This window comes from Meriones unguiculatus, chromosome 1, assembly GCF_030254825.1.
Source record: "Meriones unguiculatus strain TT.TT164.6M chromosome 1, Bangor_MerUng_6.1, whole genome shotgun sequence".
Lineage (NCBI taxonomy): Eukaryota > Metazoa > Chordata > Mammalia > Rodentia > Muridae > Meriones > Meriones unguiculatus.
The window spans coordinates 26298244-26315969 of NC_083349.1; the positions used below are offsets into that span (position 1 = coordinate 26298244).

Genomic DNA, 17726 nt, shown 5'->3' on the forward strand with positions numbered 1-17726 from the left:
AATGAAAAATTCTTTTGAGACTGTCTCTACATGTAGCCTAAGTTCTCTTCTAGTTATATCAGAAGAAAATTTATGACGTCATGCAAATTTATTGAAAGTTAAAATAAGAATTAAGTATTTTAGTTCAATAAACAGAATCACACTATTCTAGGATGCAAATGCCATATAAAGCGTTGTCTCATTAGCTGGGAGTGGTGCATGCCTATACTACACTTCTGGTGTGTGGAGTTACTAGGAATCGAATGCAAGGACTTCATATATGCCAAGTATGGGCTCAATAAACTGAGTCACACTTATAGCTCCTTATTAAAGAGTCTGACTCTCTCTCTCTCTCTCTCTCTCTCTAATAATGATTTCATAACTCACAATCTGGAGTACACAGTATTTTGTGAAATGTAAACAGAACAATGCCTTCTTCATTCTTTGGTGAGCATGGCATATAGATACTAGCCCTCATTACTATCAGATTTTCCCACATGTAGCTAAAGAAGGTAACATCTTTATTTGTGTTTTAATTTTAATGATCTCTATTAGAATTTTGGCAAATGAAAAAAAATTCCGCCTAATTGTAACCGTAACAAACTTGGACAGAGCTGGTACTAACACAATGAAAAAAATTGGACCAGAAGTAAAAGGTTTATATTATGAAAACATTAAGCAAGCCTTTTGCAACAACTCTAAACGAAAACTCTCCAATTAGTAGACAGCATGGCACTGAAGAGACATTAGTTTTGTACAAATCAGCACCTTACAACACTGTAGAAAACTCCAGAGAACCTGAAAGTTGTTATCAATTAAAATACTACATGCGGGTCTGGAGAGATGATTCAGTGGATAAGAGCACTGTCTGCTCTTCCAAAGGTCCTGAATTCAATTCCCAGCAACTACATGGTGGCTCACAACCATCTATAATGAGATCTGGTGCCCTCTTTGCTGGCAGAATACTGTATAAATAATAAATAAATAAATCTTTAAGAAAATACTACACACTACATGACTTACTGATCAGTTTTGGGTTATTGATAAGGGGAAAGGAGGAGGGAGGGTGGGACTGGGAGGAGTGGAGGGAGGGGGTTTCAACTGGGATATATAATGAATAAACTGTAAAATAAAATTCGTGAGAAATAAAAAAAAAAATTCTACTAGCTATCTTTTTTCAAACACACAGCCCATGTGGTCTCATGCCTCTGAGATCAGCATCCAGGAGGCAGAGGCAGACAGATCTCTTTGAGTTCCAGGACAGTCAAGGTTACACAGTTACCCTGTCTCAAAAAACAAAACATATACCTTAAAATGTTTCCCATACACTTAAATCTCCATGAAAAAAAAAATTCTCATGAGTAGGGTATAGTGCATACATCTGTGGGTATGATCCCATACTTGGGAGGTGTAAGATAGTAAGCAAGCACTTGGGAGCAATAAGATTAGGAGGTGACATCAGCGTATGTTATATGATATCAAAACAATAACAATAACAAAACCATAAAAACACTATCACCACCGCCAAACAAACCTTGTAAAAGGGGGCTAGAAAGATGGCTCTGTGGCTAACAGCAATTTGTTTGCAGAGCACCTACATGGTTTTCATAGCACCCACATGGTAGCCATCTAAAATAACCAATTTTAGAGATCAGTCCAATGCCCTTTCTGTCCTTGGACATCAGTCAAACATACAAACAAAACATCCACACACATTAAACATAGTGGCAGAAACCTTTAATTATTTCTCCAGCACTAGAGAAATAAAGGTAGGTGGATCTCTGTGAGTTCAAGGCCAGCCTGGTTTACATAGTTAATTCCAGGCAAGCTAGACTGTCTCAAATAAGATAAAATAATAAAATAAAATAAAATAAAATAAAATAAAATAAAATTATTGCAAGCAGTTTCTAAATTAGTTTTTTCCAACACTGGGCTTCCATGTCCACATTCATTTAAAGGTCTTTCTATGTAGTCCTCGAACTCACTCCGTAGAAGGCTTCTTTCTCCACTGATAGCACGTTATATCACTAATAACAGAAATATAGTCAAAGTTCTACCTTTTGCTTTCATGGTTTTAATGTCAACTTCAATATTCCATCCTTTAAAAAGTTTCTAAGTCTTAATAAATAAGACTTAGATCATCTGTATTACAGGAGGAGCAGTTATAAGCAGGGACTTTGGAGGCTTTGGTCTGTGTGACCCTGAGTCAGGATGGCCTCTGACTCCTGAATGCTGGGACTAAAGGCGGGTGCTACCACTGCCTGGCTTTCGAAACTTTTTTCTTTAAAACCTCCTTTGAGACAGGGTCTCTCACTCTACATAGCCCTGGCTGGCCTGTAACTCACTATGTAGATATGACTGGTCTTGAACTAACAAAGACTCTACGTCCTGAGTGCTAGGATTAAAGTGTACCATCATGCATTTCTGGAGCTGCATCTTTCTTTCATTCACTAACTCAGAATCTCCAAGGACAGAGCTCAAGGGTCTGTCCTCTAGTTCCCCTGGCACATCTAGTTCACCAAATTTTAGCAGGCAGAATGATCAGAGCTGCATTTCAGAGCTTCAGTCCTATAAGTCACAGGTGGTGGCCATTCTCTTCACTGTCCATCATTTTGTCCAGGAGAACAATGACACAGTAGAAGAGGAGCAGGAGCAGATCTTCTTTGTCTACTTTATCCCCTAGGGCTGCGGTAGAGTTCTGGGTCCAATTCCCTCAATCACACAAAACTAAACCAAACCATGGGCTGGAGAGATGGCACTGGCTGCTCTTCCAGAGGATGTGGGTTCAATTTAGCACCCACATGGAAGCTCATAATTGTCTGTAACTCCTGATCCAGGAGATCCAACACCCATATCTGACATACATGCAGGAAAACCACCAATGTACATAAATAAAAATAAATTAGTTTAACAAACAAATAATAAAAACCCTAAATAAACCAAAGCAGGCCAATTCAAAGTCTATTTTTGAAAATACAATAACACTAAATTTGAGTGAAGGCAGAGCTCAACTTGACTGGAAAATCTGACATGAAAACTGACTGAAGAGTGTTTTCTAGAATTAGAAAATATTCTAGAATTATAATATTTTTGTGAGGATTAAAAAGTGACACAATTAAAAACAACTTCAAGAGAATCTAACCTATACTTCAAATGAATATATTTGAATTGTAAAATCCCTTATAGCTTACCCTATTCTTAAAAATATCTTCTCTAGAGTTTTCCACCCAAACCCTCTTTTAGAAAGAGTAAAAGTTTACTGCTTCTCTATGCAAATATTCCTATCTTAATCACGGCAAACATGTGATCTAAACTTGAGAATCATGCTAGCTCAACTGTTAAGTTCTTCCTAAAAAGAAGGAATAGCTTAGACTAATGTTATGATTACCACTTACTTAATTCCCCTCTTACTTAGGAATTCTATTGTTTTAGTTAAAGGGATATTCTCAACAAGGAAAACTACACACATCAGCAAAGGGGGACCAGCCTGTAGAAGCCACTAATTAGTTCACAGAAATAGTATGTATAGCAACACAAAGGAAGCTTAGAATATTCAGGTGTAGGATTTCCTACACTTGAATTTTCTTATGTTCACAGAACAAGAAGGCAAGACACATCGTGCACAACAGTACCAGCAACTTTCAGCCATTGCATCCAAATAGGAAGTTAGTCAGCAGACAACTTTGCAGCCAAGCAAGGTCCTAAACAAAGTCTCTTTCTTTTGTACAAAGAAAAATGTTTTGCTTTAATTTTTTTTTTTCTTAAGAAAAAGGCTGTAACTGGCAAAATGTTTTTCTCAATGCTTGCCCCAAAGTTCAGTGTTGTAACTTCCTATTCCAGACACCCACTGCATCAGTCAAACTGAGCACAAATGCCCATGATGCAGCCCCACTTCCAACCCTCAACTGTGGATGGAGCTTCTCTTTTTATCTATTAAAAAAAAGTATTTTCCAGACTCCACTCTTTTCAAACCCAAAACCAAATGTCCATTTGATTTTGTGTTTAATGGAAGGCTTCTTTCTCCAATGAAAGCACAGTATATCACTAATAACAGGAATATAGTCAAAGTTCTACCTCTTTTGCTTTCATGGTTTTAACATCAACTTCAATATTCCATCCTTTAAAGTTTCTAAGTCCTAAATAAAGCTGCTTACTTGATCATCTGTATCACAGGAGCAGCAGTTATAAGCAGGGACTTTGGAGCCTTTGGTCTGTGTGACCCTGAGCCAGCCTGCTCCACTGGGATAGTGCCTTTTCTCTACCACTGGCTGTGAGAATTATGGATTTATATCACATACTAGGCATGGTAAAAGCTCACTAAAATTTACCCACATACACTATGTTTATATGTGTCTTACATAGGAAGACAGCATTTTTAAATTCACTCAATTCTGAAATGCTTAGAAAGTGCCTGAAGTTTAGCTCTGCTTGATGGAAAAAATACCTCAGATGCAGAAGACTGCAAAGGCCTACAACAGAGCACAGTTAATTAAGGATTCGACTGATATATTAACTATATTTATTAAAAAGCTTGGCTTCTTAGCTTATGTAACATGTCTGTCATAAAAGTTAATAAATATAATTTATTTTGGAAAAGTATGACTTTTACGCAATCTAAATTAATGACATCTTTTTTTTTCTTTTTTGATACATGCACCTCCCTGCAACCTGATGACAGTAAACAGATAACTGTTTACTGTTATATTTCAGTATTAAGAATATAAGACAATTTTTGTTGTTGTGCTGAGGACAGAATCAGGTCCTTCCATATGGCAAGGTAAAACCACAACCACTGAGTTCCAGTCTTAGCCCACAGATCATCCTTAAATCTAAAACTGACCTACTTATTGCTACACATTGTGTGATATGACTTGGATAGATAAAAGTAGTATGTTTGCCCCCAGACTAAAGGTTTAAGGGGTACAGACTAGTTGGATTAGTGACAATTAATGACTGAAGGTTCCTGCTAGTGGCAACACTCAAAAAGGCCTCTGTGAGATAGGACTGATTCTAGTCCCAGGATTTTAATTGATAACAAAATATACCAAAGTCCTCTCCTTATTTCTAAAATCAGACTAGAAGCTTCCAGTGCTGGCTACTCTACAGTACAACTGATCATCTGCCATGTGTTTCTTCACACAATGAACAGGCTGACTTCCAGACTAGCTGGCAGAGCTCCCCTCAACTGACTTTTAAATGCCAGTTTGTTGTTTGCAAGGGAAATGCTACTAAAGGGGCAGGGTTAGAACCGTCAGGGATACAGCAGCACTAACTGCCTCTGTAGTAAGACAATTCTGAATCTGCATGAGTCAAAATGCTTTGGTAAATAAAAAGCAAGAATGATCAACATACTCTTATGAAGACTAGAGTGTACTGTAACACTACTGTAAAAAGGTTTCCATCCCTTTATTTCAGTATGGTATTGTGTTCCTAACACTGTTTATTAGGGACTGCTATGGGATACATAGCTTACTATCTAGGACATCAACTATTGTGTGAAAATGACTACAATATAGAATGTATTTTTCAAAGTCTGAAATATTTACAACTAAAGAAAAGTTATTTGCTTTAATATGGTATTTTTCTTCTAGAATAGAATAAATTCAATACCTATTTGTTTAAATTATCAATTAACAAGGAGAAAAAGCTTAAAACTATCCATCCAGTTAGATTTAAAAATGTCAAGAACAAAATAACTACTTTATATATTTGAATAACTTGTGAGTTCATAAAGTTTCTATCTTTGAAAGTATAAACACATAAGATGCTTGGATCATATGACAGCAGAATTATGATCCTGCTATTTTATTATCTTAAAACATATAATTAAAGATACCACAAAGGAGTTAGAGGTGCTAATGCTATCAATCTGAATGAAACCATTTCATAAAGTTCTTAGTTTTTTTTTTTTAATTTTAAAAACGATTTCTACTTATTTTATGGGCATGAGTGGTTTGTGTGTGTGTGTGTGTGTGTGTGTGTGTGTGCGCCCTTCATGCCTGTGGGGACAAAAGTCATTATTGGATTCCCTCAAACTGGATTTATAGTTGTAAGCTGTCACATGGGTACTGGGAACTGAACCCTCTTCCTCTCCAAGAGCAGCTAGCTAGTACCCTTAACCAGCAAGCAATCTCTCTTTAGACTTTAATTTTTAATTCTTGCAGTGTTGGGTATCTAACTCAGGGCCTCATGTATACCAGACAAATGCCCTAAATTGAGCTATATCCTTAGCACTGTCTTTTTATTATTATAAGGTAAAAGTCTTTCTTATGAACCCAAGTTGCTGAAAATCCCAGCTAGAACAATGAACACTTTCCATACAACTTCTGATTTTAATTATACATCCCCAACTCCACTCGCAACGCTCAGGTGATGCTGGGGCTGAACCCAGGGATTTGTGCATGGAAGGCAAATGTTTTATCACTGAGCTATAACAGACTTTTATAACATTTTATCTTTAAAAAGTAGGTTTTCCATTGACCTATATTTGGGTTTAATATCACACGAATGGAGTGTACTAGCAGCATTAATTAACAAAGCATATAGCACTTTCAAATTCTTGGCAGGAACTGCAATACTGAGGAAACCTTCTCCAAATGGTTGACAGTTTTTTGTTTTGTGACTGGGTTGGTCTTGCTGTGCAATACTGGCTGGCTTGGAACTTAGAGGTGATCCTCCTGCCTCTGCCTTCAGAATGCTGGGATTATAGGTGTACACCCAAAATTTTTTTTTCTTTTTTAAGTCAGAGCTTAATCTCTAAGGATGAGGAGTTTTAATTGCTACAAATCAACTGACTTGTTCAATATTTCTAAGGATCTGAAAGCAGCCTAGCTGCTGGGATAAATTTCAGACAGATTTACATTAAATTCCTGTAGCTAGGCTGCTATTTTATAGGTCACTGGAAGCATATTTTCATACTGCTTTCTGAAGCCACTGCCCCTCATATCAGTTACATAAATTCAAATTAACAGGTTAAGTGCATGCTGGAATTGAGAAGTTCCAAACCCTACATGCAAGCTTTAATGTTTTAAAGATTTATTTTATTTTAAATTGTGTGTGTGGGGGGGTGAGTATGTACATGTAGAATTCAGTGCCTGTGGAGGCCTGAATGGGGTACTGATCTGAAAGCTAGAAATACATTAAGTGACCCAACAAAAGTGCTGTTAATTAAACTAAGGGCCTCTGGGAAAACAGCAAGAGCTCTTAACTGCTGAGTTATCAATCCCAATGCAACACACTTTTAACAGTTGTGTGTGTGTGTGCGTGTGTGTATGACAATTCACTCATGGAGATCAGAGGACAACCTATGGGAGTTGATTCTCTTCTGCCACGTGGTCCTGATGATTGGACTCAGGTTACTATGCCTGAGTGGCAGGTACCAAAACCTGCAGAGGCATCTCACTGGCCCAAGTTTTTAATTTTTAAGTAATAGTCAAAGCTACATCTAAAGCTTATGTTGTGTAAATGGTTCATTCAGCCTCATTCAAGTATATTAATTTTCACGGGGACCTTCTGGCAACTCTTAGGTAGAAAAAGAACAGGCTAGGAATTAGTTTCCATATTAAGAGATGTGGGGGCAATAAAGATTTCCACCTCATCCTCAGTTACAGCCTCTTTCTTAACATTTTTCTTTTTATCAATGTGCAAAAAAAAGTTATGAACTTGCCTTGTGAGGTCGAAAATATAGATACAGGCTGAGAGGAAGAGGAAGAAACAAAGGAATCTGAAAGAAAATATACAGAATGAAAATTTGACAACCCCGCACAGGAATCTTAACTTTAACTTTGTTTTTCTGGAGGGTCAAACATTGTCATTTCATTGGGCTTGTTAGCTAAGGGAAGACTTGAACTTTACTCCAATGACTGTTTTCACTCACCTGTCAGTGACACCTCATTTCACTTCCAGGATGCACTTCTAGAAGTTCACCAAGTCAGTCTCTTTCAAACAAGCATTATCTCCTTCAGGAGGGAAAAGGAAGCCCTACCATTTCACAAGAGCCACAACCTCAAGAGCAGATGCTCCCCTGCCACCCTCTGGCAAAATGGCTTCTAAGTACTAACTGCCAACTACATTTCAAAATACAGTTAGAAGCATTAAGTCACTAGGATGAGCACTTAAAAAAATATTTAACTGGCAGGGCATGGTGGCACATGCCTGTGATCTCAGCATTCAGGGAGGCTAAGGCAGGAGTATCTCTGTGAGTTCGAGGACAGCCTGGTCTACAGAGTAAGTTCTAGGTCAGCTAAGGCTACACAGAGAAACCCTGTCTCGAAAAACTAAACAACAACAACAATTTAACTAGCAAAACCTGACCCTCAATTCACAATTCATGGGTCAAATAAGGCTAAATGAGAAATCTTTCATCTTTGAAAATCACATGCCTCCAATCTGTCTACATATAAAAAAAATGTAGCATACACATAACATCCCTTTTATCTGCTCCATAAACATACTCTTTAAGTAGTCAGTGTTTCCAGGAATCTATCCTACAAGGTATGCGTACAAAGACGTGTGTAAGGATATTCAGTAAGGGCACTGGTTTTAAGTACTAGAAATAAAAAATCTGAGCACAGGGGTCTTTCCTGAGACTGATACTCCAACCAAGGACTATACATGGAGATAACCTAAGACCCCTGCACAGATGTAGCCCATGGCAGTTCAGTGTCCAAGTGGGTTCCATAGTAATGGGAAGAGGGACTGTGTCTGACATGAACTGATTGGCCTGCTCTTTAATTACCTCCCCCTGAGGGGGAAGCAGCATTACCAGGCCACAGAAGACAATGCAGCCACCACTCCTGATGAGACCTAATTGACTAGGATCAGAAGGAAGGAAAAGAAGATCTCCCCTATCAGTGGACTTGGGGAGGGGCATGCATGCAGAGGGTGGAGGAAAGGAGAGATTGGGACGGGAGGAGGGAGGGAACCACAGGGGGGATACAAAGTGAATAAAGAGTAATAAATAAAGAATTAAAATAAAAAATAAATTAATTAATTTAAAAAATGAACTTTCTATAAAAAAGAAAAGCAAACAACTCAGTTATGGGGCTGGTGAGATGACTCAGAGCACTGGCTGCTCTTCCAAAGGTTCTCAGTTCAATTCCCAACAATCACAAAGCAGTTCACAACTTCCTGTAATGAGATCTGATACCCTTTACTGGCATGCAGGTGTACATGCAGACAGAACATTGTATACATAATAAACAAATAAATCTTTAAAACACACACACACACACACACACACACACACACACACACAAACTTATATTGGGTGAATTTTTTTATTTCAATCCCAAGTGTGGGATTTTAGTTTGGGCTTTAGTTTGTCCACAGTTGATAACTGCCTCCTTCCAGGTGTGGTCTTTGCCAGCTGGTAAAGGCCTGCCTCATTCAGCATGGAGAGGCCCATGATCTAGGATTCTGAGGAATATAAATGTAAGAGCCCAGAAAAAGCAGAAAAAGAGGTGGTGGCGGTTTGGAGAGACCAGAGACTGACAGTGTGGCAGCTTGGAGACTACTTGCTGTGTTTGCTCTTGAGAGACTGGTATAGCTCCAAAGGAACCAATCAGCCCTAAATGGCCAGAAGTAAAGGGGTCTGTATTTCCTCTCCCAACTAACTTTCTCTCTCTTATCTAGGGTTACATGGTTGGTGGAAGGGAGATAGAGACATAAATACCCCAAATAAAAGTTTAAAAATGAGTGCAGCACCATAAAGAAAAACCCTGTCTCAAAAACAAACAAAAAGTTTCCAGAGATAGCAAAACGGCTCAGCCTTAAAGGTGTTTACCACCAAGCCTGATAATCCAAGTTCAACATGAGAGCTCACATACAAGATAACTGACTTCCACAAGTTGTCCTCTGATCTCTATACACACCGTGACGTGCATACACACATAAAAATAGACATACACACAAAACGCTCTTCCCAAATGTCTTAAATACACAAAACATTATACAAACTCCCTTTTATAAAAAAGTTTTTACAAATTGAAATTGTATGTAAAACCAGAAGATTGCTTTAAATAACTAAGCCATAGCAGTATCTTTAAGTATTAATTATTTTGTAACAAATACAGAGCACATTAAAATCAAGGCAAAATTTGGTGGGGGATCAGATATTCACTCATTGATTTAAAACTAGATTTTTGAAACTCACCTTCAATTTGCTTTAGGATGAAGCATCACAAACATTCTTACAAATAAGAACCATTCCCCTTCTTTTTAAATGACTTATTATTTTAAATAAAGTAATCTACATGTGGTCATGTACATGAGTTCAGGTCCTCAGAGTCGAGAAGAGGGCAATCCACCCCAGCACTGGAGTCCTAGGCAGCTAGCTGTGAGACACCCAACTGTGGTACTGTGACTTCTGCAGGGGCAGAAGGTACTCTTAAGCTCTGAGCCATCTGTCAAGATTCTCCCCTCTTTTTAAAGAAAAATCTTTACTATCTCTTGTTCATTGTTTCCAGATGGGTTCAATTCTATATGCAATTACTGTCAACATTAAATCTACTAACTGATCAGTTTAAAACAAACAGCTAGGTGTGGTGGAACACAACTATAATCCCAGAATTCAGAAGGCTAAAATAGGAGATTGTGGGTTTAAGGACAGTCAGTAGCAGTAAGAGCCTATCTCAAAGAACAAACAAACAAAAATCTGGTTGTGGGTCGACCTTCTTTTGGTAAATCCCAAGCCAAAGTGGGGAGGAAAGCCTATGAACCTGCCAGCTGTCTCCCTGCTCATTTCTATTATTACCCCCCCACCCAATGGAAAATTCCACTCTGCCAATTTGTATGCATAGCATCTGTTCTGATAGAGAACAGAGATAACCAGCAGTTTGCAACAATATTGCATGAGGTTTCTAACTTACAAAACCACATCATATTCCTACTCAAATCTACCCTGAAGGTAAGTTAACTCTAGAATGGCAATCTTATAATCCTCTAATACTAGTGAAATAACTCTCTGTAATAGTCAAAGTTGAATACAGTAGCTAGTCTAATACAGTAAGAGACACTATTCAAGGCAAACTTGAATAGTGTGCGTTGCTGGAATGCAGCAAGGATAGCCACTGGGTAAATACAGATCACTCCAGGAGAGATTTTGCAGTCTTATTAGGTGAGGGCCAGGGGACAGGGGTGGGTCTTTGGGGATGGGGGCAGGCATTCCAGGGAAGGATCTGAGCAGATTCCAAATGCCTTTACTATCTAAATGATATACTTTGTACAGTGAGGAGTCACTGAAGGGTGTGACACTATCATATAGGGGGTCAGGAGGTGTTTTGTTTGTAGATAAGGTCTCACTATGCATCCTCTGAGAGTGGTGAGATCATAACCACACGAGCTACATCCAATTTTCATCCATATTTTAAAAAGAACTCAGATCTCCACTACATTGGAAAGCTCCTGCATAAACTCAGGCGTGATGCTACACATCTATAAACCTAGTACAAAAAACATGTCACTATTTTGGCAAGACAGAATGGAGACAACTTAGAATCTTCTGATTAAAGCCTAGAAACTAGAGGAAGATAACGGAGGGAGTGGGAGTGGCAGTGGTACACACCTGTAATGCTGGCACTTGGAAAAAGAGACAGGAGGATCACTATGTTTGGGACCAACCAGGATGACACAGTGTGACCCTGTCTGGCAAGAAAAAAGGAAAGGAAGGAAAAAGAAAACTGAAAGACTTAATGTCATCAGTGAACACAAGGGATAACATTTATACTGTTCTCTCTCAAGGTTTAAAACAGGATCTCACTAATACGTATCTCAAGTTAGCCTGGACTTGGTGTAGTTTGGAAATCAGTATGTAATCAAAGCTAGATTCAAACTGGTGATCCTCCTGCCTCAGCCTCTCAAGTGCTGGAATTGCAGGCATGTGCCATGACTACTGGCTTATATGGTGCAGGGGACTGAACACAGATAGAGAAGTTTCTGTATTTTACCAACTGAGGTATGTCTCCAGACCCAATGCCCTCCTCACCAACCAAGAAGAAACTCAGGATATCATTCTGTCATTTTGACTCCTTTAACTTGCAGAAGATGACAGCATCTCAGACTTTTCTGGCTTTATGATCTTGAATGAGTGTGTGTGTGTGTGTGTGTGTGTGTGTGTGTGTGTGTGTTGTGGGTGTGTAAGTATGCAAGTTCGAGGTATACCTACCCATATGCAAGCATGTGGGGGCCAGAAGTAGACATCTGGTGCCTTCCTCTGTTGCTCGCCATTATTTTTCCTCCTCATTGAACATGGAGATTGTCACTTTGGCGAGACTGGCTGGCCAACGAACCCCAGGATCTGCTTGTCTCCAAAGCTCCCTTCCCCCAATGCTGGGGTTACAGACATGTGCACGACATCCAGCTTTTACATGAGTCCTAGGAATCGGAACTTAGGTCCCTGTGCTTGTACCCACTGAATCATCTCCCCAGCCCCTGATCTTGACAGTTTTGAGGAATGTCAATCAAGATATTTTTACAGAATGTTTTTCAACTTAGGTCTGACATTTTTTCCTTCTGATCAGACTGGAATAATGGAAACAGGGTAAGAATGCCACTGAGATGAAGGGTAATCACAGCCTTGGAAGGAATAGCACCAGTATGACTTGTCAGTGGTGATGAAAGCCTAGCTGAGGCTGTTTGCAAAGTTTCTCCAGAACAGTTCTGCTCCCCATCCATGTAGCACTAATATGTGTTAGGTTAGACAGCTTCTAAGATTCAGTTCTGTTTCTAACACTTGGGTCCTAGAGATACAACTAGGATATCGGGCTTGGTAATAAGGACCTTTACCTGTTAAACCAGCGGTTCTCAATCTGTGGATGGAGATCCTCTGGAGTTCCAATGACTCTTTCACAAGGGTCAACTAAGACCATCAAAAAACAGATACTTACAATTCATAACAGTAGCAGAACTACAATTTAAAGTAGCAACAAAAATAATTTTATGGTTGGGGGTCAACACAACCTGAGGAACTGTATTAAAAAAACTGTATCAAAAGGGTCGCAGCAACAGGAAGATTGAGAACCACTGTGTTAAGCCATCTCACCAGCTCAGGTTTTTCTTAAAACATTGTATTACTTTCCAGGTGTGGTTGACATTCATTTAATCTCAACATTCAGGAGGCAGAGAAAGATGAACCTCTTTGAGTTTGAGACCAGTCATATATATATATATATATATATATATATATAACTTTTACTTATTTATGTGTTTATGTACGGGGGCTTGTGTGTTCCAGGCACCTAAGTCAGTTCTTTCCTTCTACTAGGTGGGATCCACATATGAAATTCAAGTCATCAGGCTTTGTAGCAAGCACCCTTACTGACCCATTTTGCCATCTAGCTGGTTGACCTTTTTATTTATCTATAGCTAACACCAACTACTGAATTTTTTTGTTCGTTTGTTTGCTTGGGTGACTGGATCATTTTTACAACAAGTTCCTTCAAGTCCTAACCAGAGACAGTATATATTTTATGTGAAAGAAACTGAGCCTTAAATTCCTTGATCCTAGGCAGTTTACCAACTTGACTACTGCTAACTTCATGTGCAGGGCTTAATTTCTCTGGGTCTGTGTCTCTACCTAAGGTGTGTGTTTTATATTGTTACCTAATTCACAGAAAACGTAAGTCTTTCTTCTAATGAATATAGCCCTGAAAAGGACATGTTGTATCTATCTTCCTATCTCCCAGAGTCCCTTACAAAGAGCCTTAATAGGCTCAGCTGTTGAATTATTACATGTGGGCATGACTTAAAAGATAAAGCCATAGGCAAATGTTAACATATTGGAAATATTAGCCAGCCTTGGTTGGCACGCACCTGTAATCTCAGCTGCTTGAAGACTGAAGGGTTTTTCAAAGCCTGTGATACACGTGAATTCAAGAACAGCCTAGGCAACTGGGTGAGAACTGGACTAAAATTAAGATGTTTTTAAAAAACATTTATTTATTCATTATTTATATAGCATCCTGCCTGCATAGGTGCCTGTGCACCAGATCTCCTTATAGATGGCTATGAGCCACCATGTAGTTGCTGGTAATTGAACTCAGGACCTTTGGAAGAACAACCAGTGTTGTTAACCTCTAAGCCATCTCTCCAGCCAAATTAAGATGTTCAAAGACAGCTGGAAATGTAGCTTAGTGTAAGCATCCTTGCTTAGTATGTACTGAGCCCTAGACTCAATTTTCAGTTAGGCAAACATCACCATCATCAAGTATTTCTACCTTAAATGTAAACCAAAGGGGGCTTGGGAGATGGCTCAGAGGTTAGGAACACTCCCTGTTCCCAGTCAACCACATGGTGGCTCAGAACCATCTATAGTAACATCTGGTGTGCAAGCAGAATGTTGTATAAACAATAAATAAATCTTTAAAAAAAAATGTAAACCAAAAGCAATGCTCATTGTAGATGACGTAACAAGACAAAAAGGGTTATACATTAATTTTGCTAAAGAAGTTTTACATTATGCTCTTCTACATATCTTGAGGGGCAAGTGGTCAATGAGGAATATGCCAAGAGCCCGTCCTGGTTACATTATGAAGAAAGTAGTAAGTCAGCTGATTTTGAAAAAGAGGTAAGAATATTCTTTGAAATAAAAACAAAAACATCCTGGGCGGTGGTGGCACATCCCTTTAATCCCAGCACTTCAAATTCTGAGTTTAAAGCCAGCCTGATCTACACAGCAGGTTCCAGGACAGCCAGGGTTACAAAGAGAAACCCTGTCTCAAAACAAAAACAAAACAAACAAAAACAAAAAAAACGACCACAAGATGATACACTTGCTAATGACTGACCTTCCCTAAGTGGAAAATTGTACAAAGCAATTGAAGAAATTCTTTGTGAGCCAGGTGTGGTGGCACATGCCTTTAATCCCAGTATTTGAGAAACAGAGGCAAGTGGGTATCCGTGAGTTCGATGCCAGCCTGCTACACTGAGAGCTCAGGACAGCCAGGGGTATACAATGAGACCCTGATGACAATAACCAAGGTTCTCTCTGAAGCTGCAACAGGAGGTCATAGGTCTTTCATAAGTTGCAGATCCTCAGTAAAAAGACTTCCCTGTTGCAATCAGGAGCAATAGTGTTACAGCTTAAAAGAGTTAGTTTGTTCATGTCTTTCAAAACATCTACAATAAACCATTAATCAAAACAACTATAGAGGAGCTGGAGAGATGGCTCAGAGGTTAAGAACACTAGCTGTTCTTCCAAAAGACCTGAGTTCAATTCCCAGCCACTACATGGTGGCTGATAAACATCTGTAATGTTTATCTGGTGCCTTCTTCTGGCCTGCAGTCATATATGCAGGCAGTATAAGAAAAATTAAAACAAAAACAAAAACAAAACTGTAGAACTATACTCAATAACTGTTATAGAATAAAAGTAAGGCAACATAGTCTTTTTTTCTCTTCTTGAAACTAGGTCTCAATATGTAGAGCCCTGGCTGTTTGGAACTCACAGAAATTCAGCTACTTCTGTCCCCAAGTGCTAGGATTAAAGATGTGTGCCACCATGCCTATCCAGAAAGTCTTTATTTTTTATTTTTGCAGTACTGGGAATTGAACCCACAGCTTAGCACATGCCAGGCAAACACTCTTATGTTTTTTAAGTCTGTAAAGTTTAGAAGGCTAAATTCATCATCAATCATAAAGCTGAAGACAAAACACACTTGATACACATGATTACTGCACACATAGTCACTAACAAATTACATTGGAGCCAATGTAATTCTGGCCAAAACTAGGAAATGGTCAATTCTAAGACCATAGCTACTTTAGAAAAAGTGTCTTTCAGCAGAAATAATGCTTGGCTCAAACAAAACTGATAAACTCAACTTTCTCTTTTCCTTAATGACACATCACTAATTCCTTCATTACTAAACTTCACTTTTCAAGCACTTGCAACTCACCTTTATAGAAGAGGTGACTGGCATATCTGAGGAACAATTTCCTCACAGACAAATTTAACAAAGCAACACTATTCCTGTTACTATTTTCATAACATCCCTGAAATACTAAAGCAAAAAGGGTTCAATACAAAAGCAGAGCAAAGAATAAATGAACAACAACAACAAAATGAAAACGCTAAAACTCTTTTTACCCTAAACCTTGTAAATAACCACCTGGAGATTTCAGGTTAGGGTGCAGCCATTAAATATATGTAGACAAGTACTTTAATGTGATCTGAGTATTATAAACTTGGCTTCAATAGAAAATAGCATTCAAACGTTTTCTTTCCCAGGAATAATAAAAACAATCAAGTCAGCAGGGTGGTAGTGATGCATGCCTTTAATCCCAGCACTTGGGCAGCAGAAGCAGGTAAATCTCTGGGTCTACACAGCAAGTTTTGGGATAGCCAGGGCTACACAGAGAAACCCTGTCTCAAGAAACACAAAAACAAAACTAAATAAAGTCAGTGGGTGCTTGTAGACTATCCTGACATGACCATTCTTGCTATCTCTTATACATGATTGCTGTGATAAGCATTTTATAACGTATCATAACTATATTTACTATGGTCAGAAAGCTAAAAATTAAAAATAAAAACAACTTAAACATACTGATGTTATACAAAGCCACCTAGGACACAGCTGCCCCCATTCTTGTTTTTGTTTTTTCTGAGATAAGGTTTCAAAATGTAGCTTTGGTAGGCTTTGGCAGGGACTTGGTATACAGATCAGGTTAAACTTGAACTCACAGTGAATTGCCTGTTTCTGCCTTCTAAGTGCTGGGATTAAAGGTGAACGGCATGATGCCTAGAGTTACTAAAACTTTTTTTTAATGGCTGGGTAGAGATCTGGAAAGATTGGTCAGCAGTTAAGAGCATACTACTTTTACAGAGGACTGGGGTTCAGTCCCCTAGTTCCAGGGGGAATCTGACACCCCTGGCCTCGATGGGAAACTGACTTGTATATACATAACTACACATGCACATGATTAAATTTATATATATATGTAAATATACATATATTTACAAAACTAGCTGAAAACACATTGCTCATTGGTGGACTGCATGTCTAACATAAGCCAGATCCTGCATTCTACTAGTGGAAAAACAAAAAATCTCTTTTTTTGTTTTTCGAGACAGAGTTTCCCTACGTAGCCTTGGCTGTCCTAGATTCAGCTTTGTAGACCATGCTGGCCTTGAACTCACAGAGAACTGTCTGCCTCTGCCTCTCTGAATTCTGGGATCACAGGTGCGCGTCACTGTGCCTGGCTCAATTTTCTTTTATTGTAAAGAAAAACTGGGATTTTTTTTTTCACTTGTAATTCAACTACTATTCTTTGTGCAAATAATCTGTATCTTGTAGGTGCATCAAGTATTAGGCATTATTAATAACAGTAAGGTTTGAAGTAGTTTGCTTTCAATGATACAAAGCAAAAGTATCTAGTCCACACTGCCGATGTATATTTTATCCCTTCACACTAATCACTATTATTTGGTAAGGAACATTCATTCACTATGAGCAAAGCCCTTTCTGTGTGCTTAATTTTCATACCAAGTATTATCATCATTTTAATGGTGTGGAAACTAAGGCACAGGATTTGTAAAAGAACAGCAATTATTAAAGAGATAAACCCAAGGGCTGGCTTAGTGGTTATGAGCACTGGCTGTTCTTCCAGGGAACCTAGGTTCAATTTCCATCACCGACAAGGCAGCTCACAAATGCCTGTAATTCCAGTTCCAGAGTATCTGATACCCTACACACACACACACATACATTCAGGAAAACACAAATGCACATAAGATAATTATTAAAAAA

The 17726-nt window shown here is 38.6% G+C and overlaps 1 protein-coding gene across 4 annotated transcripts in view; it reads right to left on the reverse strand.

The window, feature by feature from the left end:
* Window positions 1-17726, reverse strand: part of Rtn3 (reticulon 3) — a 55846-nt gene that overhangs the window by 32693 nt on the left and 5427 nt on the right. For 3 of the 4 annotated variants that reach the window (XM_021642284.2, XM_060385843.1, XM_060385861.1), the window contains exon 2: window positions 7646-7702. The exons of the other annotated variant lie outside the window; for it this stretch is intronic. In XM_021642284.2, the coding sequence (XP_021497959.1) occupies window positions 7646-7702 (57 nt within the window). The remainder of the gene's footprint in view (window positions 1-7645; window positions 7703-17726) is intronic. 4 annotated transcript variants of the gene reach the window in all.